The 26748-nt window shown below is 42.3% G+C and overlaps 1 protein-coding gene across 1 annotated transcript in view; it reads right to left on the bottom strand.

The window, feature by feature from the left end:
- ATP8A2 (ATPase phospholipid transporting 8A2) overlaps window positions 1–26748 on the bottom strand; it is a 565764-nt gene that overhangs the window by 421785 nt on the left and 117231 nt on the right. Inside the window, exons 12-17 of the mRNA XM_066588982.1 lie at window positions 25096–25261; window positions 21726–21853; window positions 19923–20000; window positions 18120–18208; window positions 14764–14808; window positions 8727–8799 (exon numbers count right to left, since the gene is read on the bottom strand). Coding sequence (XP_066445079.1) covers window positions 8727–8799; window positions 14764–14808; window positions 18120–18208; window positions 19923–20000; window positions 21726–21853; window positions 25096–25261 — 579 coding nt within the window. The remainder of the gene's footprint in view (window positions 1–8726; window positions 8800–14763; window positions 14809–18119; window positions 18209–19922; window positions 20001–21725; window positions 21854–25095; window positions 25262–26748) is intronic.

Below are 26748 nucleotides of genomic sequence, written 5' to 3'. Positions count from 1 at the left end.
TACACTATTTTAATGGCTTTTCGGGGAAGGGCTTATGAAGCCCTTCCCTGAAATCCATTGACGGCTGCCAGGGCTCAGCAGCGACTTCTGGCTCTGTCCCCGACTCTGTAGCCTGCTGATCTATCAGCATGCAGGGATTAAAAATCTCCGCCTGCTAGGAGCTCTGCTTGTGATTGGCTGAAGCGCTCAGCCAATCACAATCAGATCTACCAGCAGACGCAGATTTTAAATCCCCGGCTGCTGATAGCTTAGAACTACAGAGACGGGGACAACACCAGAAGTCGTGGCTGAGCCGCGGCAGCTGAGTATTTTTTTTTTCTTTTAAAACACTTTTAAATGCCTCAGCCAATCACAATCAGCTCTTTCAGCAGGGGGATTTTTTTACACTTATATTAAAGCCCTTCCCTGAAATCCATTGACGGGTGCTGGCAGCAGGATCCTCTACCGCAGATGTCATGTGTGACAGCTGCAGTAGGGAATAGAAGAATTCCTCTGCTGCATCTGTCACAGATGTGGCAGATGTAGCAGCAGGGAATTCTTTTTACTAGCGGGGATGAATGAAACATCTGCCCTTCCATGAAAACAATTCAGGGGTTGAAAACAATGCACGCAGCTGAATACACTCGTGCTTTTGCTCATACCTAGGTGCGCACTAATGTACGCGCAAAAACACGCTCGTGCAAAGGAACCCTCAGGTTGTTTTCATATGGCCAAGAAAATCGTGCGAGATTTGTGAGTTGCGAGACACACAAATCCTGCATGAATATGAACTTTATTCTATTGAATGGGGTCACACATATCAGCAATTGTATCCCGCATCGCAATGTGATGCGAGATACAAATCTCATCTCGTCCTATCTTTCAGCGTGCTCTCACATCACATCGCCCATTGTTTTCAATTAAGCCAACGGTAGAATCGCACCACATACTAGGTGCAGGCGGTGAGGTGCGAAGTCCCCCCATTGAAAACAATGGGAGACACTCTGCGATCCTCCACAGCGACGGTCAGCCACGGCGAAGGAATACTACTTCCCCTAAGTTATGTGAGGAGGTTTTGATATAAAAACGCCTCACACCAGCGAGGAAATCGCATATTGACAAGCGCGATATCAAGGCCGTGATTCACAGAGATGATAGGCCACTCTCACATATGCATTCAGAAAACACGGCTCGGAATCGCTGCATTTTTACCACAATTTTAAGCAGCGTTTTTGAACTCTGCGGCGCTCGGGACACTGCGCTAATCACCATAAAAAGCGGCGTGTCTGAAAGCGGCCTTATTCCTCCACACTACTGCCTCCACTAAGTTAAAAGACTGGGCCCTATTCTAGCGCGGTACTTGTAGGTAAGTCCACACATAGTGTTAATACTGCAGATTACAGCAATGTGGAGGAGATTTCAAGAAATTCTATCAACGTGCTGCAGAAAAAAACCCACAGCATAAATTGACCTGCAATGCAGATTTATAAAGGAACGGCGTGTCAATTTCTGCTAGAGAGTTTCAGCGTGAGCTCCACTCCGTGTAACACAAAGGGGGAAATCTGCGGTAATTCTGCACCAAAGTAGAAACATCCCAGCATGAACTGACTCGCCTGCATGGCTTGTTGGGTAAATGGCCCATTGGGGTATATTCAGAAGTTGCAGTTATGTCCAATTTTTCCAAAAGCAGAGAAAATGCAGCAGTTTTGCTGCAACTTTGAAAAGAGCGCTGTGTTTTGCCATGATTATGTAGTAGTCATGGCAATAAACCACGATACGACCGCAACGTCGGATATGTGTTGTACATGTCATGCGAGGCACTCTGCGGGTATCAATGAGTGCTGCTTTTTACTAGGACTAAACAAAAATGTTGAAAATGATGACAAATAGAAACCCAAAGGCGGAAATGTATCAAGGCACTTGTGTCAGTTTCCGGGAGTAAAGAGATGGCATACATTTTGTTGCATCTTTTATCAAAAAATTAGCAGCATTCAAATTTTACCCCAGATACGCCACTTTTCAGAAATGTGAGAAGGGCTTTGTAGGACTGGCATGGCCTCTCACAGCCCAACAGGTTTAGGCCCCCCACACACTAGAGTATTTGGGGTCGTGTGCTGTTCGTGTTAACCCTTAGGCAGCACCCAGCCCCATTATAGTATATGGAGTAAGCAGACTGATGATCCGCATGAAATAACTCATCACATGTCCTATTCCTGTCCGTATCACGAATAAGAAATAGGTTATATCAATACATGGTAATGCGCTGCGCCCGTTTTAATTGGGCAGCAGACGGACAGGTGTTTGTGTAGTTTGATAGGAGTTGCACCTAAACTTTTTGGGTGTGACAGTCACCTTACTATAACTTAGGACGGCTTCACACGGGCGCAATTGGGAGCATTTTCGCACACGTAAAATTTACGCTTGCCGCACGCACTGAATAGAACCCACTGCTTCAATGGCTTTGTTCACATGCACATATTTCTTTTGCGCATTGCAGTCACAAAAAAAACCCCAAACCACAGCATGCTCTATTTTGCTGTGCATTTGCGCATCAAAGCTCGCCATAGAAGTCTATGGGGGGTGCACAAATGCGCATGCAATATGCAAGCGGATGCATGAAAGACAGCATAATTCCACTGCAAAAAAAAAAAACGGATCTGGAACTCATTAGGCTAATTAGTCATGTCAATGTTTGGTTGGTGGTTGCAAGCGACGCATGCTTTCCGTGGATTTAATGGCTATTTAAGCCTAATAAGGTCCAGAGGTGTCATTTCCCCAGCATTTTGCGCAGTAGCACACCCTTCCTCTTGCGTATCTTCGCACCTCCTGTAGACCTCTATGGCACTTTTGCTGCGCAAAACACAAGAAAATAGAGCAGGTCCTATTTTTTTCCGTGTGCATGAAATGTTAACGCAAAACATGCTTATAGGAGCGAAAGCATTGAAATCAATGGGTTCTATTCCGTGTGTTTACTGCACTCATATTTCGCGTGTGCAAACACTTGAGCAAATATGGTCATGTGAAGAAGCCCTTATAGCGCAGATTTATGCCAGCTCATAGTCAGGATACATTTCACTTCTAGGAGTATCTGGGCACAAAGTTTGAGACAAGTTTTGCAAAACTTTTTATGATACCATGAATAAAGTTTTTTTTACATAAATCCAGAAAACCTCCCCAAAGCCCAAACAACCTGGGGTTAAATTGGATCTGACTCAATACGTCCGCACTATAGTCCTGCCAACAAGAAATTTTCATTGGAATTAATGTAAAAAAAGAAATAACTGTAAAAAATAACTAACATATTACAGTATACTGGCGAGCACTAAAAAATAATGACAACTCTGCACATTCTGCCTGAAGGTGCCAAGACTTTATAATACCAAAGAGACTTCTGCTTCTCCCTACTGTTCTAACCACAGAACGCTGCAAAGCATAAAAAATGTGAAAAAGCTAAAAATAACAGGAAAAAATCCGAGCACTCACATTGTGACAGTCCCGGAGCTGTCAGTATACTCTGCTGAATAGTATCACATTCCTGGCAAATGTGTTTTATGGACATCAGACACTTCAGAGAGCCACATAGAGATGAGGGGCAGCATATACCCATCAAGTGTAACCCTATACATCACTGTCAGCTCCACCATGCAAGGAATGCCGAAAATGCCATTATAACACTATAAGTGTTGCTCAGATAACAGCAGCCATTAATTACATGGATCATAAATCACCTGGTGTTGCCTGTTCTGTCACAAGGCATTATCCAGGCATTTATACAGCAGTCTATAATCTTTCTTCCACAGTGATATCTGCTCCTAACTATATTTATCAGGACATTATCCCTACAGTAACGGATTGTGGGGTCTATGGTGGCAACTGGGCTGAGTGTAACTATACAAACACATGTCCATGCAGTAAATGAATTGGATGGTACCTTTAAATGATTGTATCCTTCACAACTGTATCAGTAAATACTTGTATTTCCCAAATAATAACAATGAATTCAATGGCAACAGTGTCCGTATTTATCAACTCGGGCCGCTGCAGGGAATATAGAGCTTTCTGCTTCCTGCTCTGTACACCCGCCAGCAGAACTGGTGATCGGATGGGGACCTGAGCGGCCGACCCCCAGGCAATCAATTATTGATGACCTACCTTAGGGTAGGTTACAGATCACCAACTCTGATCATCAATAGTGTAGAGGCCGACATTTTTTATTCTGTATACAATACACTAAGTAGTGTTGGGCGAATTTTTGAAAATTTTGGTTGGGCTGGTTCACTGAATTTTGGCAGAAAGTTCAATTAGGTCCAAAATGGAACTTCACGAATAACCCTAAGAATACGTAAATAACACTGGAGGTGGTGAGGCTCAGCGGTTAGTTCTGTTGCCTTGCAGTACAGACATCCCAGGTTCAAATCTGATCAAGGACAGTATTTGCATGGAGCTTGTGTGTTCTCCCTGTGTTTCATCATAATCACCTTTATATCGCTTGAAATGTTCTGTCCCTATTGGGACCCACAATTTGTATTCACCTATTAGCATGTTTTTGGAGTGTGGGAGGAAACATTCAAAAACACAGGGAAAACATACAAAATCTCTATGCAGATGTTGTCCCTGGTCAGATTTGAATCTAGGAATCCAGCATTGCAAGGCAGCAGTGCTAACACTGGATAACCACAGTTCAGCCACGACAAAGCACCTGATGTTCAAGTTCACTCTGCAACAAACCTTTGGCAAAGTTGGACCCAATCAAGGTTTGAATTTTTCGGTTCGCTTAACACTATCACTAAGAATATTTCTTCATAAGATAACTACTATCATGTTGAATACCACTGAGATCTGATAATGGAGGGGCAGTAAGGATAATTAGATCAAGTTGAAATCCATTACAACCGTGATTGCAGAGGTGTGAATTAATTTCTCATTTACCCTCTAAGGGTGCGTTCACACAAGCGTGTTTTTGTGCATACGTACGCACGCACAGAAACACGCTTCTATTTGCAACAATGCATTCCCTATGGTGTGTTCACATGTCCGTACTTTGCGGCTGCTGACGGCAGCTCCATTGAAAACAATGGTCTGCCGACTCCCTGCATTCTTTTTCAGGGAAGGGCTTTACATATAAACCCTTCCCTGAAAAAGAAAGATCTTAGTGTAAAAAAAAAAAAAAAATGCAGGCATTCTCTTCAATGGAGGTGCTGCTGCTGCCGGCAGCTCCATTGAAGACAACGGTCTGTTGGCACAGCTGAATTGGTTTTCAGGGAAGAGCTTTACATATTCTCTACCGCATGAATGAATGACAGGCGAGAGCTGACTGTGATTGGCTGAGCACCTCAGCAAATCCGCTGGCAGCAGCCGCGGCTCCATTGACAACAAGCACGCAGCTGTGTTCACGCGTGTTTTTGCTCGTATCCAGGTGCAGACGTATGTACGCACCTAAGTACGCACAAAAATACACTTGTGTGAACGCACCCTAAGTGTTGATTGGCCCTTTATACAGCATATATCATAAAAACCCCAAGGAACCCTATAAGGAATGATCTACAGCATCAAGCCATGATAGAAAGTTATGGGGATCACTGGCAGATTGGTGGGGGTCTGACCAGTGGGACCCCCCAAACCCCAACGCATCCAGAAGTATGGGCAGCAATGGTCAAATATGTATGCCGCCACTCCATTCACTTGAATGGGCTTGCTGAAGGTAGCTAAGTACTTGAACTTTTCTCTAACAGACTGCTTCTGTGGTCCCTAATTTATCTCACAGACTGCTCCCAATGGTCCTACCTCTATAAGACAAACTACTCGCCCACACAGCCAGCACCTTATAATCCCCTTACAAAGACTGCTCCCTATGCGCCCTCTCTAACCAAACTGTTCTTTACTCCCATTCGCTTACACACACCGCTCCCTATACTCCTGAACTGGTGCCCTAGGTTTGTCAGATTGGACCCCCACAGAGGGTATCAGGGCAGGGGGAACATAGCATACATCTGTAGATGGCCAGGTGGAAACGGGTAAGTACTGGAAGCAGCTTGGGGTGCTCTACAGCCACAAGCTTCTCAGGTCTCAAGATACACCACTCAACCGCATCGTGTGTTGACAACCAGTTCAGGTACAATATCACCAGCACTTCACCAGTCAGCACCATTTTGCCTCTGGGAAGAGCTAAGAATTCAGGATCACACAATCGGTTCACCGGAGATCCTGTATGCCCCATCTCACATCATCTTCCAGCTAACGTCAGTCTGCAGCAAGAAGCTGAGCTCTGATAGTTCAGCTTCCTGTTTCCATCCTGCAATGGTTGTACAGATGAGAGGGAAAGACAGGGAGGATCCTGTGGCTGCACAGTTCTGTGTATGATAAGGCAGAGCGATTCAGGAGCACTCTGCCTGATTATTACTGGGAGAGCTCAGGGAGCATACTCCCTGTGAGTGAGGAGGGTTGGTAAGTTTCTTTTTAGAACTGCTGCACAACTTAAAGGGAATGGTGTCAGTCAAACCCATTGATCAGTAAGGTGGAAGCCCAAGTGACCCCTGACAGCTGTCATTAGGGAAAAAAAAAGGATTAACCCTTTCCAATCCACTGTCTGATATTTTCCTACATTCTAATTGAAGCTTGTACAGCTCCAATGTCAGAAGACGTCCGACAGGGTGTTCTAACAGTTTATTGCCAGCCACTCCGCTATTGGAGCCTCTCTATCGCACACACACTGGCTTTAGCCAGCAGATGGTACCATTGTATAACAGCAAAAAGAGAAAGCCTTTTAGGAAACCCTGAATGCAAAATTGGGTTGGAAAAGGTTAAGAATTTTGGATTTCAACATGTCCATTCATTTCTACCCCTAGTCAGTACATCTCTGTCAGAGCTATTTATAAGCAGAGTATGAGTCCTTCTTAGGCAGTAAATATGCATATCATACTTGGACAATCCACTAATGTATGTACAGTATATGGAGAGAACGAGTATGGTATAGGTGTTTTACTGACAGCTATCTTATGTGTATGGCCAGTTTTATACAATACTTGCTGATATACCCAGCTTCACCAGAGTTAATTTGATACAGGTGTTTACCTGTTGTTGGCACAGAAAATTTTATGAAGTCATGGTTACTTCAGAAGAACGGAGGAATAAAATATGTATACACATAGAAGAGTGTTAAGATTCTACTCAGGCTGCATGTACCGATGTCCCTCTGCAGAATGTGCCACCCCTCCCACTCTCCTCACTTTTTACCCTTAAAGGTAAAGCTCCGGACGGGAGGTTGCAGCCCTTTTTTAACTTTAAAGGCATGCTCCATCCCTGCAGTCCATGGCCATGTCCTTATGTACTTTACAGCCTTTCAGTATATATACATAGATGACAGTTATATTCTCCTCATTATATACACATAGAGGTCACTTATATTCTCCTCAGTATATACACACAGAGGTCAATTAGATTGCTCTCAGTATATACACAGAGGTGAGGTAGATTCTCCTCAGTATATACACATTGAGGTGAGGTAGATTCTCCTTAGTATATACACATTGAGGTGAGGTAGATTCTCCTCAATATATACACATAGAGGTGAGGAAGATTTTCCTCCATATATACCCATAGAGGTGAGGGAGATTCTCCTCAGCATATACACATAGAGGCAAAGTAGATTCTCCTCAGTATATACAGATACACTGGGAAGTTAGAGATATAGATTAGGTATATTACACAGGGGGGTCACTTACTTTTGCACTTAGAATCGAATAATCAAGTTGCGACTTTACTTTTCCTTTTTACAACGTAAAGAATGGTCGTGCCAAATTTCAGGTTTGTACGACACCGAGAAGTTACATAACATAGGAGGTCACTTGCTTTTGCACTTAGGAAAAGTAAAGAGGTCGCAACTTGATTATTCAATTCTAAGTGCAAAAGTAAGTAACCCCCTATGTAATGTAATTTTACGATGTCGTACAACCATGAAATTTGGCACAACCATTCTTTAGGTCCTACATAGATAAAGCAAAGGGGTTGCAACTTGATTATTCAATTCTATGTAGGACCTAAAGAATGCACGTGTAATATTTCATGTTTGTACAACTCCGCGGGAAGTTACATAACATAGGGGTGCACTTATGTTTGCACTTAGAATTAAATAGTCAAACTGCGACCCCTTTACTTTTCTTATGAAGGACCTAAAGAATTTTCCTTCTTATGACCTATAGAATGGTTGTGCTAAATTTTAGGTTTGTACGACACCAGGAAGTTACATTACTCAGGGTGTGACTTACTTTTGCACTTAGCGTTGAATAATCAAGTTGTGACCCATTTAGTTTTCCTATTTAGTACCTAAAGAATGGATGTGTCAAATTTCAAGTTTGTATAATTCCTATTTAGGACCTAAATGGTCGTGCCAAATTTCATATTTGTACGACATCCAGGAAGTTAGAGAATTAGTGGCGAGTCAGTCAGTCAGTCAGTGAGGGCGATAGATAGATAGATAGATAGATAGATAGATAGATAGATAGATAGATAGATAGATAGATAGATAGATAGATAGATAGATAGATAGATAGATAGATAGAGAGATAGATAGAGAGATAGATATGAGATAGATAGAGAGATAGATAGAGAGATAAATAGAGAGATAGATATGAGAGAGAGACAGATAGATAGATATGAGATAGATAGATATCAGATAGATAGAGAGATAGATAGATAGATATTCACTTGTTTGTGGGAATTTCAATAACTTTACATGCGGAAAGACTTACACTTTCCCCTTCAATGTTTTGGAATAGCTTTGGGTCATCAAAGTCACAGGATTCGCTTGTTGTTGGCAGCTGGCTGAAGACAAAATACAGTAAGATTTCAGAATTATTTTAGTGAGATGTAAAAAAGGAAAGCATCAGTAAATTGAATGTACATTAGGGTGATTTCAAATCTGTGCAGGAACCTTCGGTCAGAGGTTCGGCCGCAGATCCGGCTCAAAATACCAGAAGAAGCAGTGTTGCATGCAGCGCTTTTTCTTTCGGCTAAAGGCGGGGCAGCTAAACGGAAACCGAAAGCACCTCAATAAATACAATAGGGTCCATTCGGCGTTGTTCGGTTTTGTCTTGAGATGGAGCCGTTCGGCCGCAGGGATTCCTCTTTTCTGATCCCCGAACGAAGCAAGAAGGCGGAACCCCGAGCGCAGATGTGAAACCACCTTTACATTGGGAAAACCACTATGTCCTGTATATCTATCATTGTACCAATCATAAGATTACATTAGGTATGGTGTAGCCAGTGGCTAGGCACTATTCTGTATATGAGCTTTCATATAACTGCACACTACTAGATTTCGGTACACAGTTCTACTATCTGACATCATACAGTGTTCAACAGCAAGTACAAGAAACACAAGATCAAATATACAATGCAACACACAAAACCTACACACATCAAATTAATGGGCATGAGAGTTACAAAAACTAGTGCAGGAAGACTCGGGGCATCACCTAATCAGGTCACTACTTTAATTCTCCAACCTTCGCAAAAAAAAGGAGACTTGTAATCAGACTGGTTTGTATAAGCAGCCGCTCTGTTTCCATATGCACCATTTTTTATAATCCTTTCGACTGCTTAAAAGGGCTATACACTTTAATCAAATCATGGCAGCAGACAGGAAGAGCTATGGATTTCTTTTTTATATACACCCTCTCTAGATTTTGTATTGCCATGTGGTGATAAGACTTATGGGGAGTGGTGACAAAGGGGAAGCTAAGTTACATCACCTCCAGGACACTCCGCCGAAGACATACTCCATGGCTACCTTCACAGGTGGTCCAGATGGGAAGAATGTTACCTTGATTGTGATATCGCGCTCGCCGTGTGTGGGTAGCCTAAATGACTGCGTTTTTAATTGCGGATCTGCTGCAGAATTTACTCTTCTACTGCAAGGGTTGAATTCCACAGCATAAATAGGCATGCTACGGATTTAGAATCCACAGCTAGAGATGAGCGAACGTACTCGTTTAGGGCGTTTTTGCACTCGAGCACCGCTTTTTCCGAGTAACTGACTACTCGGGCGAAAAGATTCGGGGGGCGCCGGGGGTGAGCAGAGGGGAGTGGGGGGGGGAGAGAGAGCTCCCCCTGTTTCCCAAAGCTACCCCCCGCTCCGCCACGCCGCCCCCCCCCCCATGTAAACCGCCTAAAAAATAAGCAAAACCTGCAGCCTGTTGTGGTGGCAAAAAAAGCCAATAATCCCAAAAATTCCCGAGAAGTGGAGCCACTAAAAAGCTACTGTTTGTAGTGCCTTTCATAATTCCCTATTCACCAGTACAGTAAGAAAGTCCCAAAAAATAGCGTTAACCCCCTAAAGGACGTGACACTTTATTTTTCATTTCTGTTTTTTCCGTCGGTAGTTGTGCGAGGGCTTGTTTTTTGTGGGACGTCCTGCAGTTTCTATTGGTACCATTTTGGAGTACATATGACTATTTGATAGTTTTTTATTACATTTTTTGTCTTGGGTGACCGAAAAAAGCGCAATTGTAATGTTGTGGGTTTTTTCTGATGACGTTCATCATGCAGGATAATTAAAGTGTTACCTTGATAGATCAGAGATTTATAGACAAACATGTTTGTTTGTTTTTTTAATTAGAAATATGGGAAAAGGTTTTTTTTACGTTTATTTACATTTTATTTTTTAAATAATTAATACAATTTTTTAAAACTGATTTTTCTTTTTTTGTCCCCATAGGGTGGTTTGATTGCTCCTGCAGTATGAAGCAATACCATAGTATTACATCATACTGTGATCTGACAGGCACATATTAACCCATGCCTATGGCATGACTTGATAGGCAAACTGCAATAGTAGTCCTGGGGGTTTCCACAAGGCCCCCGGATGCCATGGCAAACAAGCTGTTCAGGACCCTGGAACTCCGGTCAGGGCATTTAAATGTTGCTGTCAGAATTGATGGCAAGGATTAATAGCCAGGATCAGTGGGAATGCTGATCGCAGCTGTTGCAGGCGGGTGTCAGCTGTAAGAAATAGCCGCACCTGCATTGTATGGAGCGGGATTAACCCCCAATCCCCCTCCATATAAAGTCCAGTATATATTCCTCCTCTGATGTCTGAACCAGCAGACCCCATAATTAATGCATAGAGGGAGAATCAAGTTAAGGTGTATGTAAAAAGGTTGCACCAATTCCTGCCTCTGGGGCAACACAGTATTAAATCGTAGAGCCCCTTTATTTCTACTGATGTGACCCAGATCAAACACAGTCTCGCAGGCTGATTTCCTGCCTGTTGCGTCTTACTCCCTTCTTCTAGAATTCCCTCCGTATTTTAAATTGGCGTGTGATTCTCTATATTACAAAGAAAAAGAAAAACATGCAGTCACTTTCGTCCAAGAATAAGAGGAAATGTCAACAATCACGTCTAAGCCGGTGCTCTAATCTACAGTTATCCAAGGGGTTTTGGAAGTGAATCTCCCCACCATTGAGAAACAGCTCTTACGGCACACAGGATATAAAGGCCTGAGCAGTCAGCCAAAGCACTAAATCCTCCGAAGAGGAATTTTTTATTTTTTTGCCTGAAACTAATTACTATGCAAGATCCTTTAAATAAACCCAAAAGAAGACAAACACCTAATCAGTGGATGTCATTTGGGCCTCTCCATGATGACTTTTCCCCTTGTATGCACATGAATGCATGTGGTCATATACTCATGGAGAATAACGTACACATATGTCGACGAGGAGAGAGGAAGTCAAACACGCTGCTCTGTGAAGCCTCGAGTGGATTAAGAGACTGCTAAGAAATACTACACAGTATAAACCTTTCAGCTTTGAAAGAAGAGGTCTTGGCACGGGCTAAATGGAATATTTGCAGCCAGATTTCACTAAATATGGGCCTGCTGACCACTAATAACAGTGTGGCCAATGTTCAGAACAAGGAGAATTTGCCAGGAACAGCTCTGTGTTCAGCATTAATGATCGGGGCTTACGCGTTTCACGATTTTCACGATTACATAAGGAAGGCCGAGCTCCGGTAAAGAGTCGGTAGGAACATTTATAAGAATTGTCCCATAGTAACAAATTATTATTAATGTAGAGCGGTGATAAAGAGCTAGCGCTGGCATAGGAGGTGCGTTTACCAAATGGGGGAAAAAAAAGAAAGAAAAACTAAAATGAAACGTTCAGGCAGTTTACGTTCTTCCCGACTCTTTTCAATGCATGTTCTTGTATGTAAAATAAACAGGCCAGTCTTGAGAAAACGGGAGAGCATGTTTAAAGTGTCCTCTGCCAGGACCCTACAAGACGCCCCTCTGTTACACTCTTTAGGCCTTGTCTGGCATGGGATTAAGGAATAAAATAATTGTGTGTGAAGAATAAATACAAAGATTAAAGCGCTTTTGTTATACAAACATATCAAATAATCAGGGCTTTGGGTATTTAGCAAAGTGGCTCATTGGAAATGGAAGAAACGAGATTGTCTAACACTAAGATTTTCAGTCAGTCAGGAATTATGAAATTATGACTCATGGCTTCTAACAAAGGATCACATTTGCCTCAAAGGTTTTCAAACTTCTGACATAAATTCCTGTGTCAATTAAAATTCAAGAACAGCGGTCTACAATCAGCTCTTGGGAGAAAAAAAAAACATCTCCCAGAGTGCCGGCTTATCATTGTACAGTAGGAGTTGTAGTTTCTTGGAATTCAGAGCCGCAGGTTAAATACCAACGTTTCAGGAACTTTAGAAGGGTTTTCCAAGAGTCATAAAAAGTTGGCCGAAAGATGGGGATGGCACAGAGTAACAAACCAAGGCTCTGTCCACATCCGGGTTTGGGTTTCCCTTCTTTTGTTCCGCCATAGGAACTGAAAAGAGAAACACCACTGAGTTTAAGCGGGGACTAGATGTCTTTTTAGAGCTATGACATTACTGGATATAGACATTAAATAACCAGAGGGATTGTGGATTTGGGATGCCGGTCTTGGAGTCAGGTAGGTACTTTTCAAATGTTGATCCAGGGATTATTCTGACTGCCATAATGGAGTCGGGAAGGAATTTTTTCCCCCCAAATTGGGATAAATTGGCTTCTGTGTCATTGATTTTTTGGGCCTTCCTCTGGATCAACAAGAAGGATGGGGGGGGGGGGCAGGCTGAACTGGATGGACATTTGTCTTTCTTCAGCCTAGCATACTATGTGACTATGTTAAATAGATCAGTCCTATGACGGAACCAAACAGCGCCAGCCAGATCTGATTGACTATAATGCATGCTGCATTATTTTATCTGGGATTTCTGGCCAGAACCTGAACAAAGCCTCCAATGTAATGTGAACAGAGCCTAAGTTATACTTACCTGTCATATATTCTTCAGGTCCAGTGCAACCCCATTGGTTCAGGACGTTTCTGTAGTCACTGCCAATCGCTGACCTCAGTGGTTATGTGCCATTCATGCAGGCATACACAATGAACATTGTGTGACTGCTGTAGCAACTTCCTGGACCTGAGTGGTGGGGATCAGAGCGGCCGCACTGGACCTGGGAGACGTCTGACCTGTGAGTATGGCTTAAAAGGTTGTCCCACTTTTAGCTGTTTTGCTGACAGAGACAGCTCTGTACATAGTGCAGTGGCCTGGCCTGGTATTGCAGGCTGAGACCCATTCACTTTAATAGGATTCAGCCAGCAGTACCAATCTGGGTAATGGAGTTGTCTACTTTCTACAGCAAAATAGCTAGAAGTGGGAAAACCTCTTTAAGTTGTTATTTTCTGCCAACCCTTGACATTTTTTCTGTCTCTCAGAAAACGGCTTTAAAGTCAACATCTAACACCTTTTTGTGTTTTTTTAAAGTTTTTTCACTACATCTTAATAGTGGTTGGACCCGTATTTTTGTAATATAGAGCTTCTAATCTTTTTTCATAGACATGGTTATAGAAGATATGCTCCTGGCTGCCTGCAGTCACCACTAGAGGCACCAATGGTGCTATGCAGACTGTATTAAAGGGATTGGTCGCTTTTAGAAAAAAATGGGGATATACCTTTACTTTTAAATTCTGCCCAGTTCTGAGCTTTCCTATTACTACACAACCATAAACAGCCCTCTCTAAACTGGTCATGCGTCTCCTCTTATCCATGTGACAGCATGTCCTGCGGATCACCTTGTCCACGCATCCATGTCTCAATGCATGCACTGTGATTTAGTTTGTAGTGCGCATGCTTGGATTCCTGTTCAGTATATGCGTAGTACAGTAGATGTGTCTCAGTATAGCTCTCACTTAGCTTTTATCATACAAGCACTGATTTCCCTGCCTGATGCGTGTGCAGTAGAAGTTGTGCCTCATACTAAAGGGCAACCTTCACTACAGAACACATTGCGTCTATTGCATGTGACCCCAGTAGGGAAATTATTGGTTCAGGCATGTGTACTAGAACCTAAATGATGGACGTTTGGGTCAGGTGATCTCCCAGAGTATGACATTACATGGATAAGAAGCGTCACATGACCAGTATAGAGAGGGCTGTTTATAGACAGGACAGCAAGAGAAGAACTCCGAAAAATGGCAGGATTCACATTAATGGTATATTAATTTACCTATACAGGGGATTTGGAGCTTGGTATCGGGAAAACAAAGCATCCGCCACTATAAAGACATATTAAGAAATTAATCTGCATAGAATTTTGGACCCGCCAAAAAAAACGGATCGGTAGAAGGCGAAGATTTCATCTAAGTCAGGAAATAATTATGACTAAGGTATATACAATGGCTACTGAGTCTGAGTATTAGCAAATTAAATCTTAAAAATTAGCCAAAAATTACCTGAAATCTTCAGAGGAGCGCTCTCTCTCAAATTCTGGAAAGTGTCTTCCAGTTATGTGGAAATAAGAAAAAGGGTAAAATACACGAAGAAATGTTTCATACATATTTTGAAATAATTAAAAAATTGCTTCCATCTGAATTCTAGTTTTCCAGATCGCTCATACAACTTGATGCAGCAGACTGAATGGAGATAATTATTTAGAACAGGGCACTCCAGAAATGATAATAGCAAAGTTACAATCAATTTATCCTGGACATATTTAGTAAAAGTTTCTGGTATAATTCCATTTAAAGGAATGGCACAGGAATGTCATAGAAGATGGACCCCTGCCCAGGACCCTCCTCTACCAGTAGGAGTAAACAGCTGCTCCTATATTTTATGGTCACCTATTGATTTTGATTGGCATGTAATACCATATACACTGAATGGACACTCTGTTAGAGACCCCATCTAGTAGTGTGTTGGATCTTCTTTGGCCTTCAAAATGGCAGCAATTCAATTTAGCATAAATTCTACTAGGGGTTGAAATCGCTCTGCAGGAATATTGGCCCATGTGGACAGGAGGCTTCTGGTAGTTGCCATAGATTAGAAGGATGTACTAACACGCTCTGACCAGCTGGCAGGAAGGGTCAACCTTTCATGCTCTCTGCACCAAATTCTGACCCTCCCATCAGCACGGTGCAACAGAAATCTGGATTCATTTGACCAGGTGATGTTTTTCCACTGGTCAGTGATTCCATTTTTCCTCTTTTATTCACAGGAGTCTTGCCTTTCTGTGTCTCTTGGACAGCAATGGTGCTGGAACTCATCGTGAGCTGTTATAGCCCATCCAAGCTAAGGAATAATGAATTGTGCCTTTGGACACAGTAGTTGAACCACCAGCATTGTATTTTACCGCAATCAAATTAAAACCCCACAAGGTTGGCAGTGTAGGAAATCCTGGCCGGGCCAGTTTAGTACCAATGACCAGGTCTTGTTGGAAGTCACTTAGATTGCCGTATTTTTCTATCCTAATGTGAAACTGATCCACAGAAAACTTGCTCACTTTTATGCTGCACTCTGCTTCCATCTGTTATGTGTGCTGGCATGCAAGGTAAGTGTTTGACTCCTGTTGGCAGTACCTATCTCTTCGGTAATGTTCGTGTGGGTCTGGGGCTCACTTGCCCATAAAAACGTACCAAAATGCCCCCCAGTCTCAAAAGAGGGGTATTATGTAGGTATGCATTATGAAGGTATGCATTATGTTGGTATGCATTATGTTGGTATGCATTGTGTGGGTATGCATTATGTTGGTCTATGTTGTATTATGGTAAGTTGCAATATGTTATGTTGGTAACATGTCTATGTTGCAGATGGTCTGGTGTGTCTGTTAGTCTCTCGACTGTTGCATTTATTTCTGGTGTTAGCTCGGTATGTAGTGTCTTTGCATGCGGTTGTTAGAGCGTGTTCCCCCGTGTTCCCTGTAGATGGTTTGGACACCTGCTGTTCCTTCCCTCCTTGCGTTCGTTCTGGGGTGGGTGCATCGAGTAGTGTATGGTATGATGACCACACAGGTGCATTCACTCACAGGTTTCTCCTTATCTCCTTGGCAGGTGTGGCCTCCAAACATCGGATGTTCTTGTGTGTGTTGTGGGCTGGTGATGCCGGCCATGGTATTCCTTGTATGACAGATGGGTGATGCCTGGTATCCCTTTCCCTTGTACGGTAGGTGTGGTGGCTCCATACAGCTTTGGTGGTATTGGTGGCATGCATGACTTTTGAGTGGTGTTCATATGTTTTGTTATGCACTACATTGTCTTTTCGTTGTGCTGTCTTTCTTAGTTCTATGTTTCCAGCAAGCGCGTTCTGTGGGGACACGTTACCGGATCCACGTCCGTGCTGCGGCGAGGTGCGCTCAGCGGACGTAGCAGTATGACCAGCCTACTGCCGTTTGCACCAGACCACTGTGATAAGTACCTGTGTGCATCAGGCCCATACGGATAAGTCCTGTGCACATTATGTCAGCAGAGGGGTGTTTCATTTTTTCCCGCTCTGGCTACATGCACGTTAAGTGTTACATATGCTCCCTCCTTGTCAGGATATGTTGTGTGTTTGCATCAGGTCAGTAGGATAAGTCCTGTTCTACGCCTACCCTGGTTGTGGCCCCCTTTTTTTTAAAGGGGAATTATTGTACAGGTTGTGCTGGCTGGGATCTGTTGTGCTAAATAGTTTTCTAGCAGCACAGCCCCACAGGTGTGGAATGATTGAGCTGGCTGGGTGTGGCGTTTTCCTGCTAGCCAATCGCCACCGGTCTGTTTGCAGATAAATATCCGCCCTCTGCAAGAGGAAGCTGGCATCCCTTCACAGTTTGGTTTCCCTGGTCATGTTTCCTTTGCAGCTTGCTGTGTCTTTGGTGTCAGTTTACCTTGTCTGTGCAGCTTGCTGTGTAATTTGTGTCCTGTGTGTCAGTCTGTCTGGTTCTATGTATTAACCCTTCAGGGATAGTCAGGACTGAGTTTCCAGTGCGGGGCTGCCTTTATCAAGGCGATTGCCTCGTTTATACGTAGGACCCTGCCATTCTCCCGGCAGTTTGGGGTCAGTTGTCTTGCTAGTGTAGGGACCAACAAGACAACAAGGAGCCTTGTAGTGGCTTGTGAGTTTAAGTGAATTGGCCAATCCAAAAACCAATACCTCGTACTTTTTTAGCTTTTCCATCTGTTTTGTGTGCTTGTATGCAAGGTGAGCATTTGGCTCCTGCTGGCAGTCCCTATCTCTTTGGTAATGTTCGTGTGGGCCTGGGGCTCACTTGCCCACACGAACGTAACACCAGGCTTGGTATCACAGGCAAAGAACCCTTCAAAGTGTGTGACCTGCAATACTAAAAGCCTAACTACTGCAGTGGAAATGGAGCTGCATGCTTCCTGTAGAAATCAGCTCAGTGCACGAGCACACTGGCCCACCGAACAGCTGATCAGCTAGATTCTTGGGTGGCAAAACCCCACCGATCTACTATTGATGGCTTATCTTAAGGATAGGATGTCAATAATTTACAGCTGGACAACCCCTTTAAGTATATTTTCAAGCTTGTTTCATTTTAGATAGTGGAACAAGGAAAATGCATAAGAATCTCCTTTCCTTTAAGCTGCTCCCACATTCAAGGCTCAGAATATTCGGTTTCAAAAGTTTTCAAAAATTTTAATATGGGAACAAAAATTAATAAAAGTGTTAAAAAAGCTAATAATGATTATTAATCCCTGTTTGATAACTAAATTAAATATAGATTAGAAATAATAGAATTTGACTTTTGTACCAGCTGTCACCTTTGTTTAACCAGTGGGGTCATAGTATTGTGTAAATTGTGCGCTGACATACTCACCCATACGTGAGACCACCGATGCTACATTTCTTGAAGTGCATTACATTACACGTTAACGTCCCGGTTTTGTCTGAGAACAAGTACTTGACCTGCAGGTGCAAAAGGAGATTTAAATCAAATGTCAAAAACATTTACTGAAAATCTGGAAAATAAAAAACCATGTTTGGAAATATTGCTGTAAAAGTGTAACTGCTGATTCTGGATACAAATCTGGTCAAAATGACAAAAAAAAGGATTATTTGAATTGCTTCAATCACTATGCTAAATTAGGGAGCAAACCCTTTATTTCAGGCATTTGTCATTCAGTGCAGGGGTTTCTAGTTACAATTATTTTTATTTTCTGATTCTATATTTTTATTTTATTTTCTGTACATGAATAAGGTGGCGGCCATCTTGCTTTTAAGAGCATTTAGGAATATGCTTTACAGCAGAACTCATGAGCCACAGACAAAACATACAGAATGGGACTCATTGACTTTTATGGGAGAATGTTGTGGGCATGTTCTGTGACTGCAGGTTATTGTGTAGAGAGGGGAGGAGGTGAGCTGTGCCCACCTCCTACTGTGAATAATACTATATATCAATCTGCTTAGCTCCTCCTGCTCTATAACATCATGCATGCAGTGTGGACAGCGTTTCTGAGATGACAAATTCTCTTTAAGAAATGTATTCTTCTTGTAAATGACAACTGAAATACCGTTTGTCTGCCAGATGATGGCAGCAATTTCACTGGTAATGTCAATATAAAAGAACTACAGTGAATATCTCCACCTGGCCTGATTCATGCATTCATATGAGTGGATGATAAGCTGGATAAGCAGGATTGTCTGTGTTTGCAAGCCCTTAAGAGTTAAGTATGCCGTACCTATTAGTATGTTACAATATATCACATTACAGTCATACAACTCATAATGTAAAATAAAACATGATCATTTGCATACGAGGAAACCGATTCCTCACGGGATAAGTATATAAGGTTATGTGCCTACAATCTACAGTATATCTATAGACTTATTATGAGTTGTTTCATGCAATTAAAGCTTAAAAGGATAGGTCATCAATAGTTGATCGTGGGGGTCCACCGTTTGGGATCCCCACTGATCAGCTGATTGCTAGGTCCGGTGTCAGTGGGGATAGCCCTGGAAGTAGATAGTGCTGTCAACATTGCAGTGGCCAGGGTTGGTACTGCGGGCACAGCTCCTATTGAATGTAATGGGAGTTGTTATCCACATGTATACATTATAAAAAAATATAGCACACAGTACATGTTCTTTTACAATGGGAGCCCATTGATAACGTATTCCCCTGGTATATACACTGTGATATATCACAGACCTATCGGCCCCTGTAAAAGGGCCCTAACACCACAGCAAATCCTGATTTGTGGAAATGGTATTTTGTTGAACTGAAGTCAGTTTGAAAATCACTTCTTCAATCATTCAATGGTTGTTGAACCATCAGTCTAATTCTATCTAATGTGTATGACTACCTGTATGCTGCGGCTTCCAGTAAATGTCTAAACTGATACACTGCAGATACAAGCAGAAGTATGTTAAGATAGGTCTTCAGTCTGGAAGTACATTAGCAATTTCCATAACTTTCCAGGATGCAATAAAAAAACTTTATTTATACAAGTATGAAACAGCCCTTTAACTGCATTTCACAATCCGGGATTTAGTGATATAATACAATTTATGACTATAAGATATTAGCGAGTACCAGCTAGGACAGCACATGGAGAGACCGCAATATATGACAGCAAGAGAAAACAGATGGAAGGAAGTGAGAAGTGAATCATCCCACCTGTCCCAGCTCTTCATTCAGGTTGGATGTTCGGGCCATGGCGGGGGTGTCTGTCTCTGCATAATACATATCTCTATCCTGGAACAGAGGAAATCCTCGTTAATATTTCATGCTGGTATCACCGCTGACATCTATGACTTTATTTTCTTCCATTGTTTATGAGGATTTGCTCTACACTATCCACACAATTCTAGTATTAGGTACAAAATCTGCCTGGAAAGGTAGCAACTGCAATTACGTGACTTCATTAACCCCTTAATGAGACACTTCTTTTTTTTAGTTTTGGTTCTCCTTCCCTACTTACAAAAAATCCTAACTTTTATTTAATCATCAGCATAGATGTCCAAGGGCTTGTTTTTTGCGGGACGAGTTGTATTTTTCAATGGTACTATTTAATGTGTACTAAAAAACTTAAAAAAACTCTTAAGTGGAGTGAAATAAAACACAATTCTGCCATTCTTGAAGTGGCCTTGTTTCTATGCTGTACACACTGTACGATTACTACCATACAATATATATGTGTATATATATATTTTTTTTGGGCTATACTACTTCTAAACCCCCAACTCCGAGCAGGTCAGTTAAATGCTGCCGTCAGAATTGATAGCGGCATTTAAAAGGTTAACAGCTGAAATCAGCATGAACTGTGATCGCAGCTGTCATAGGCGGGTGTCAGCTGTCAAAGAAAGCCAACACCCATATTGTGTTGAGCGGGATCGACCCTCAATCTCGCTCTATAGAAACCCCAAACCTCCATGACGTAACTGTACATCGTGAAACATTAAGGCGTTAGTCAAATCTGCTCCTAACTTTAGTACATAGCTCACTACTGCCCACTACTGTCTGCGAATTCTTATAGTTGATAAAGACAAAGCCTAGAATTGTTACAAGAACATTATAAACTACAGCAGTGTTTCCCAAACTCCAGTGCTTTACGACTCCCCAACAGGTGATGTTTTCAGGATCTCCATAGTATTGGGTTGTGTTGTGACCCTACTGGTCACCCTACTATTTCTTTCAGTAACCCTTTTGACCTATAAGTAATTAGAGGCATGACTTGAAGCCCCAATGCAAAGTCTGTAACAGGGTTTTCCCTTACCATATGCCATATATTTTACTGGTATCTTCTTATATTCCATTGGGCCCCATCAAATACTAAGGCCCAGAGGCAATTACTATCTCTGCACCCCTAAAATTAAAGGGGTTTTCCAGGGAAATATTATTGATGACCTATACTCAGGATAGGTCAACAATGGTTAATTGGATGTGGTCCCCTGCTTGGAATTCCCACGGATCAATGTCGTTACACACAGGGGTCTGAGTGAAAGCTGTTGCTGTCACCGCTGTGTAGTGGCCAGCACTTGTAATTGCATGTACAGTTCCCATCTGCAATTACAAGTGTCACCATTAGACAAGGGTCACAGCAACAGCTTCTGCTCCAACCCCTGTGTGTAGTGGTGCTGACAGCGAGTGCCCGATCACTTGATCAACTGGGGTCTTGATCGGTGGAATCAGCTGATCAACTGTTGATGACCTATCCTGAAAATAGGTCATCAACAGCATTCCCCTGGAAAACCCCCTTGAGCACTTACAGTAGCCATGACTCATAGGACATAGGATGGTATTGGTTCATAGTACTTCAAGCACTGGACACTTATGCGGACCCAGGTCCAGTAGGCAGGGTTCTGTAAGTGGGCACTAGTTCTCTGGCATTATCTTGGGTTTAAAGTTCACAGAGATGGCCTGTCTTCTTTAAATAAAGTCTGTCATTGTGTTTCACATAAACTTTTTGGTATTACTCACCCAGTTAATAAAAAGAGCCTGAGTGAACTTCACCACTTCCAGGGTCACCAGAAGACTGATAGGAATGAGGTTATTATACAAAATGATGAATGTGAGTAGATTGTATCCAAAATTACTGGATACGGCATCTGTGGAGAGAAACAGACCCAGTAAGATAGTTACTTATTTCGTTTGTCTAGGTCAGCAATTCCCATTGAATTCAATGAATGGCCAAGTGCTGCCTGTGATTGGCTGAGTGCTGTGACCAATCACAGGCAGCACTCAGCTGTCATCCAATGGCTCAGCGCTCAGCCAATCAGATACAGCCCATTCAGCAGACGGGGATTTTAAATCCCCACCTGCTGAAACAGATTCAAAGCAGTACAGGGAGAAGACAGGCTGGACGCTCCTGAGCCCTGGCAGCTGAGGAGAGGTGAGTAGATTTTGTTTTTTATTTGTAACATATTCTAGTGATGATTTTCAGGGAAAATTCTCTCTTATTTCCATTCATTCTCTGAGCAGACCTACTACATGAAATGGACACTTAATTAGAGAAACCCAATTTGCAGTGAATTAAATCCTGGCCTCGGTTAGTCTAGCCCAATGACCAGACCTTGTTGGAAGTCGCTCAGATTGCTTGATTCTGCCATTCTAATGTGGATTCACTGTGAAGCTGATCCACAGAAAACCTACTCATTTGATTGTATGCTGCACTCCATGTTTACGTTTCTGATTTCCATACAGGGTAGCTCTAATAGTGAAAGGGTGGGCGTCTCTAATAAAGTAGCCATTCAGTTTATGTCAGCTGTTTCAAATGTATCCTATAATTAGTTAACGGCGTCATCTAGGATTTAACCCCTTAATGACACGGCACTTTTTTTTCCATTTTCGTTTTTTCCTCCCCCCTTTTTAAAACATCGTAACTCCTTGCCGCCGGGGGTCAGCTGTAATAAACAGCTGGCGCCCCTGCTGTATGAATAATGTTCGCCCCGCGATCTCTCTTCATAGATACCCCAACCCCGCAGGGCGTAACTGTATGTCCTATAGCAGGAAGGGGTTAAATTTTTTTTTTTTTTTTTAGAAACAGAGGCATGTGTGTCCAGGATTTGTATATGGAGAAACAATACTGGTAGCCGGCGCCGCTCTCCAATGACAGGCAGTGGAATAAGACTTATCCAACTTCTCTTTTTATTGTGTCAATTAAGACCAGCAGATACATGTTTCAGGGTCAGCCCCTTCATCAGTCAGCTGGGTTAGACATACCTCTTGGTGCTGGAGAATATATCCAAAGCGCTGGTGTTACCAAAAGGCACTGGTGTTCCCTGGTCAGGCTCAAAACGCCTTCTGGTAACACAAGCGCTTTTGGGTATATTGGGAAAATGAAATATTGAAGCTGGCAACCCTGGTGCTAGAAGGATTCACAGAGCACAGTAATGTAGACACCGACCAATAGACAAACACAGGTTTCCTGGTATGGAGAAATCTATAATACTCAGCGCCCTTAATGGGCTTATTGCACGGGTTAACTAGAGTTCAAGAAGTTGCGCAGATATCTGGGGAATAAGGATACTGGTTTTAGAGCAATCACGTCTCCCCAACGTCCCTTGGGAATGATGGTGGCTTTGAGTACGAGTTCACACATTGAATTACAACTCTTTTCAAGCAGGAAAAATGACAGACCACTTTTACACATAAGCCCCAAATCACACATAGTGGTGAGAACAGAATTTTTGGGGGCTTTTGTAAAAATAAATCTGGAGTATGCTCTACCCCTTTATTGAACTCTGTATCAGGAAAATGGAGCTCCGACCTCTGTAGAAATATATGAAGAAATGTATCAACACAGAAGTTTGGACCAAATAATCATTTTTCAACTGCATCATGTAAATATAGGTCATGTGGTCGCAAAGGGTGTATGGAACGGGCGCAGGAGCAGAGTCCACTTCATACCTAGTGGCTGTTTTTAACAGCTGACAGAACCCGCAATTGCCACGATTGGAGTTAACTGACTGCACATCTAAACAGTCAACCTCCCACCCTCCCATCCGGTTGACTGATGGGAATGCCCCATCAGATTCTTTCCTCTGGACATCATCACGGGGTGCCGATTGGTTAGTATGGCAGGGCTTAATAGGCAGCATTGAAAATTATTATATAATGCAATACAGAAGTATTGCAGTATATAGTACATGCGATCAACCGATTACAAGTTCAAGTCCTGTGTGGCCAAAAAAAAAAATATATATATATATATAAAAAGAAGTTTAATAAAAATTTTAAAACAGTTCAAAACAACTTTTTTCCCCCATAAAAATGAAAACAAAGAAAAAAAACATTTCATATAAACATGTTCATAGAGGTCCAAACTAGGGAAACATTGCAGTACTTATCTCATGTGTTGAACACTAAAAAAAAAAGCAGAATGCCAGAATTGCAGGGCGAGGGGGAAAGGGGGGGGGGGGGGGTTATGCTCTCACACTAGCACTTTTTACCACAGTGTTATTTTCAAGCACTTTCTGCTCTATTTTTCCGCGTTTAGCGCACCTCTTCACACAATGATGGGGTGCACTAGAACCCGCTGTATGCCGAAAACAAAAGTAAAGTCGCAGCGTTTTGCCTCATACATGTGTGAGAGCGGCCTTGCTTATTAAAAGTGGGAAAACATAATAAAACTATAGAAGTTTTACATCGCCGTAATCATACTGCGCCATAAAATGAAGTTCGCATATCACTTTTACTGCAATGTGAACGCTGTAAAAACGAAACCCCTCAAAAAAAATGGCACAATTGCATCTTTTTTCCTTTCACCTGACAGAAATGTTTTTAGTTTTTTATTAGATTTTATGGTACACTAAATGGTGCGATTAAAAAAAATACAAGTAGTCTGGCAAAAAACAAGCCCTTATACAGCTATGTCGAAATTTAAAAAAGTTATAGCTCTTATGGTGAATGCAGACAGACAAGTCGAATTCCGACTGCGAGAATTCTTGCAGCAGGATGCGACCCATGCCCCTGCAGTGACCTGCGGTTCACCTTCTCCGGCGTCTTCTCTCTGCTCTGCGATGTGCCGGCTGGCGCACAGCCACACATGTGCAGAGCAGAGCCGAGTTTTCACGTGGTCAAATCGCAGCTGCCTGCATAGGATTGCATAAACTAATGCAATCCTATGGCAGTTTGCTACAGCGAAAATTCTGCGCACAATCTCGCTGCAGAATTTCCGCCCGTGTGCATTCGGCCTTAGAAAGTGGGGACAGAAAAATGAAAGTAAAAAAAAATTAAAAAATCTCTGGTCTTGAAGGGGTTAAAAAAAGGTACTGGAAGTCAGACATTGATTTTCATAAGTCAAGAAGGCATCTCCTATTTCACTGTATTACACAAGTTAGAAACTTACCATTAGCGTCCAGATACCAGTTATTCTCCTCATATTTCCGATTCCATAACAAGGCCCCAACAGAGCTAACAAGCGCCATGACCAAGAGGATGCAGAACAGGACTAAGATCTGTACATTGGTGACTTTTTCTACATTGGATCTCTTCAGTGGTGCCTTAGTAGAGTTCTACATAAAGAATGAAGAAAATGATCATACAAATGGTGTACATACTAAAAACTGCAGAACTCCACCAATCAAAGTAGTCCTAAGGGTTTTGGTAATTCTACAGTAGCTGGTCCTCAAAATACAATCTGGAATGAGTACTAGGCAGGCATTCCTACATAGGTGATACATCCAAGAAAGGGTCTTTATTTTAAGAAAAAGCACCACTATTGTCCATGGCGTCCATCATAGGGTGCCACTCAGTTAGTATAGCAGCCTGGAGTCTGTGATAAGGCTTAATAGGAAAAATTGAAAATTACTATATACTGCAATACTGAAGTATTGCAGTATATAGTACAAGTGATCTCGCAATTACAATTCAAAAAATAAATTCCTGGACTCCTCAGGAACTGTCCTATGAGCACCATAGCTTAGTTTATGGTGCTTATAGGCAATGACAGGTTCCCTATTAATTACAGACCTTTCCAAAAGGTAAACCTGAAATAGTATTAATATTGATGCTAAGTTTCAGGGGAATGTTAGCCGTGTTTGCATACTTGAAGAACACTTTTTTGAAGTTAATGTAAAAGAATGCTTTATACCATTTACGGTTCTTACATTTAGAGGGGCTGCGAGGAAAGCTGATTTAATCTAATTGACTACACAGAGACGTTGGCACTTGGATGACCATAGTATGAGCTAGTATTGGCGTGTGTGGCACCAAGGTTCTCAGGAGGGAGACATATAGTCTAGCCGCAATCACAAAAAAGCTGATCGAATTGCTTTGTTTGTCAAAGGGAAAATCCAATAAAAGATACAATTACTGAAACAAGTCATCAGTATTGGTAGCGCAGGGAAATAGGTGAGGGTTTTCCTAAAATTCAGAGGATAGTACAATAATATCCATTTGCGATGAGCATATTGAGTACATTGGGGGGTAAAGTTCACTTTGGATAATAATCTACAGCAATTAAAAGTGAATATTCTATACAGGTTGTTTTATTATATTCACAAGAGGTTAAAACTGCATTCCCTAGAGAAGCTCAAACAGTGAAATGTGAGTCGGGCGGTCTGACACTATGTGGAGATGCTACTTTATATTTTAACCTCTTATGTGTATAATAAAAAAACTTGTGTGAAATACCCATGTTCTGCAGTACTACACTATGGGTACTTTCTGGTGGTTTTGATTAACTTGGCCAGCTGGTTTTGAAGGTCCTGGAACATGTTGTACACCTCATACTGCTGCTTTCTCACGAGGACTAAGGGTACTTTTACATGGGTGGGCTGATAGTCGCCCGCGTAAATGAGAATTTATAGGCGACTGTTGGCCTGCGTAAGCACAGCATCCTGCAGGGTACTGAGCGAGAAGTCACTGACACAGGACAACTAGTGGGCGACTTCTTGCTCATTATGGACAGGTAGTTGTACCACATTGAACGACTGCCTGTTTGAAGTGAATGGATGCTGGCGGATGGAAGAGCTCTGAAAGCACAGGAGCGATAGTTGTT

This window comes from Eleutherodactylus coqui, chromosome 1, assembly GCF_035609145.1.
Source record: "Eleutherodactylus coqui strain aEleCoq1 chromosome 1, aEleCoq1.hap1, whole genome shotgun sequence".
Classification (NCBI taxonomy): domain Eukaryota; kingdom Metazoa; phylum Chordata; class Amphibia; order Anura; family Eleutherodactylidae; genus Eleutherodactylus; species Eleutherodactylus coqui.
This window is presented reverse-complemented; position numbering and strand designations above follow the sequence as displayed.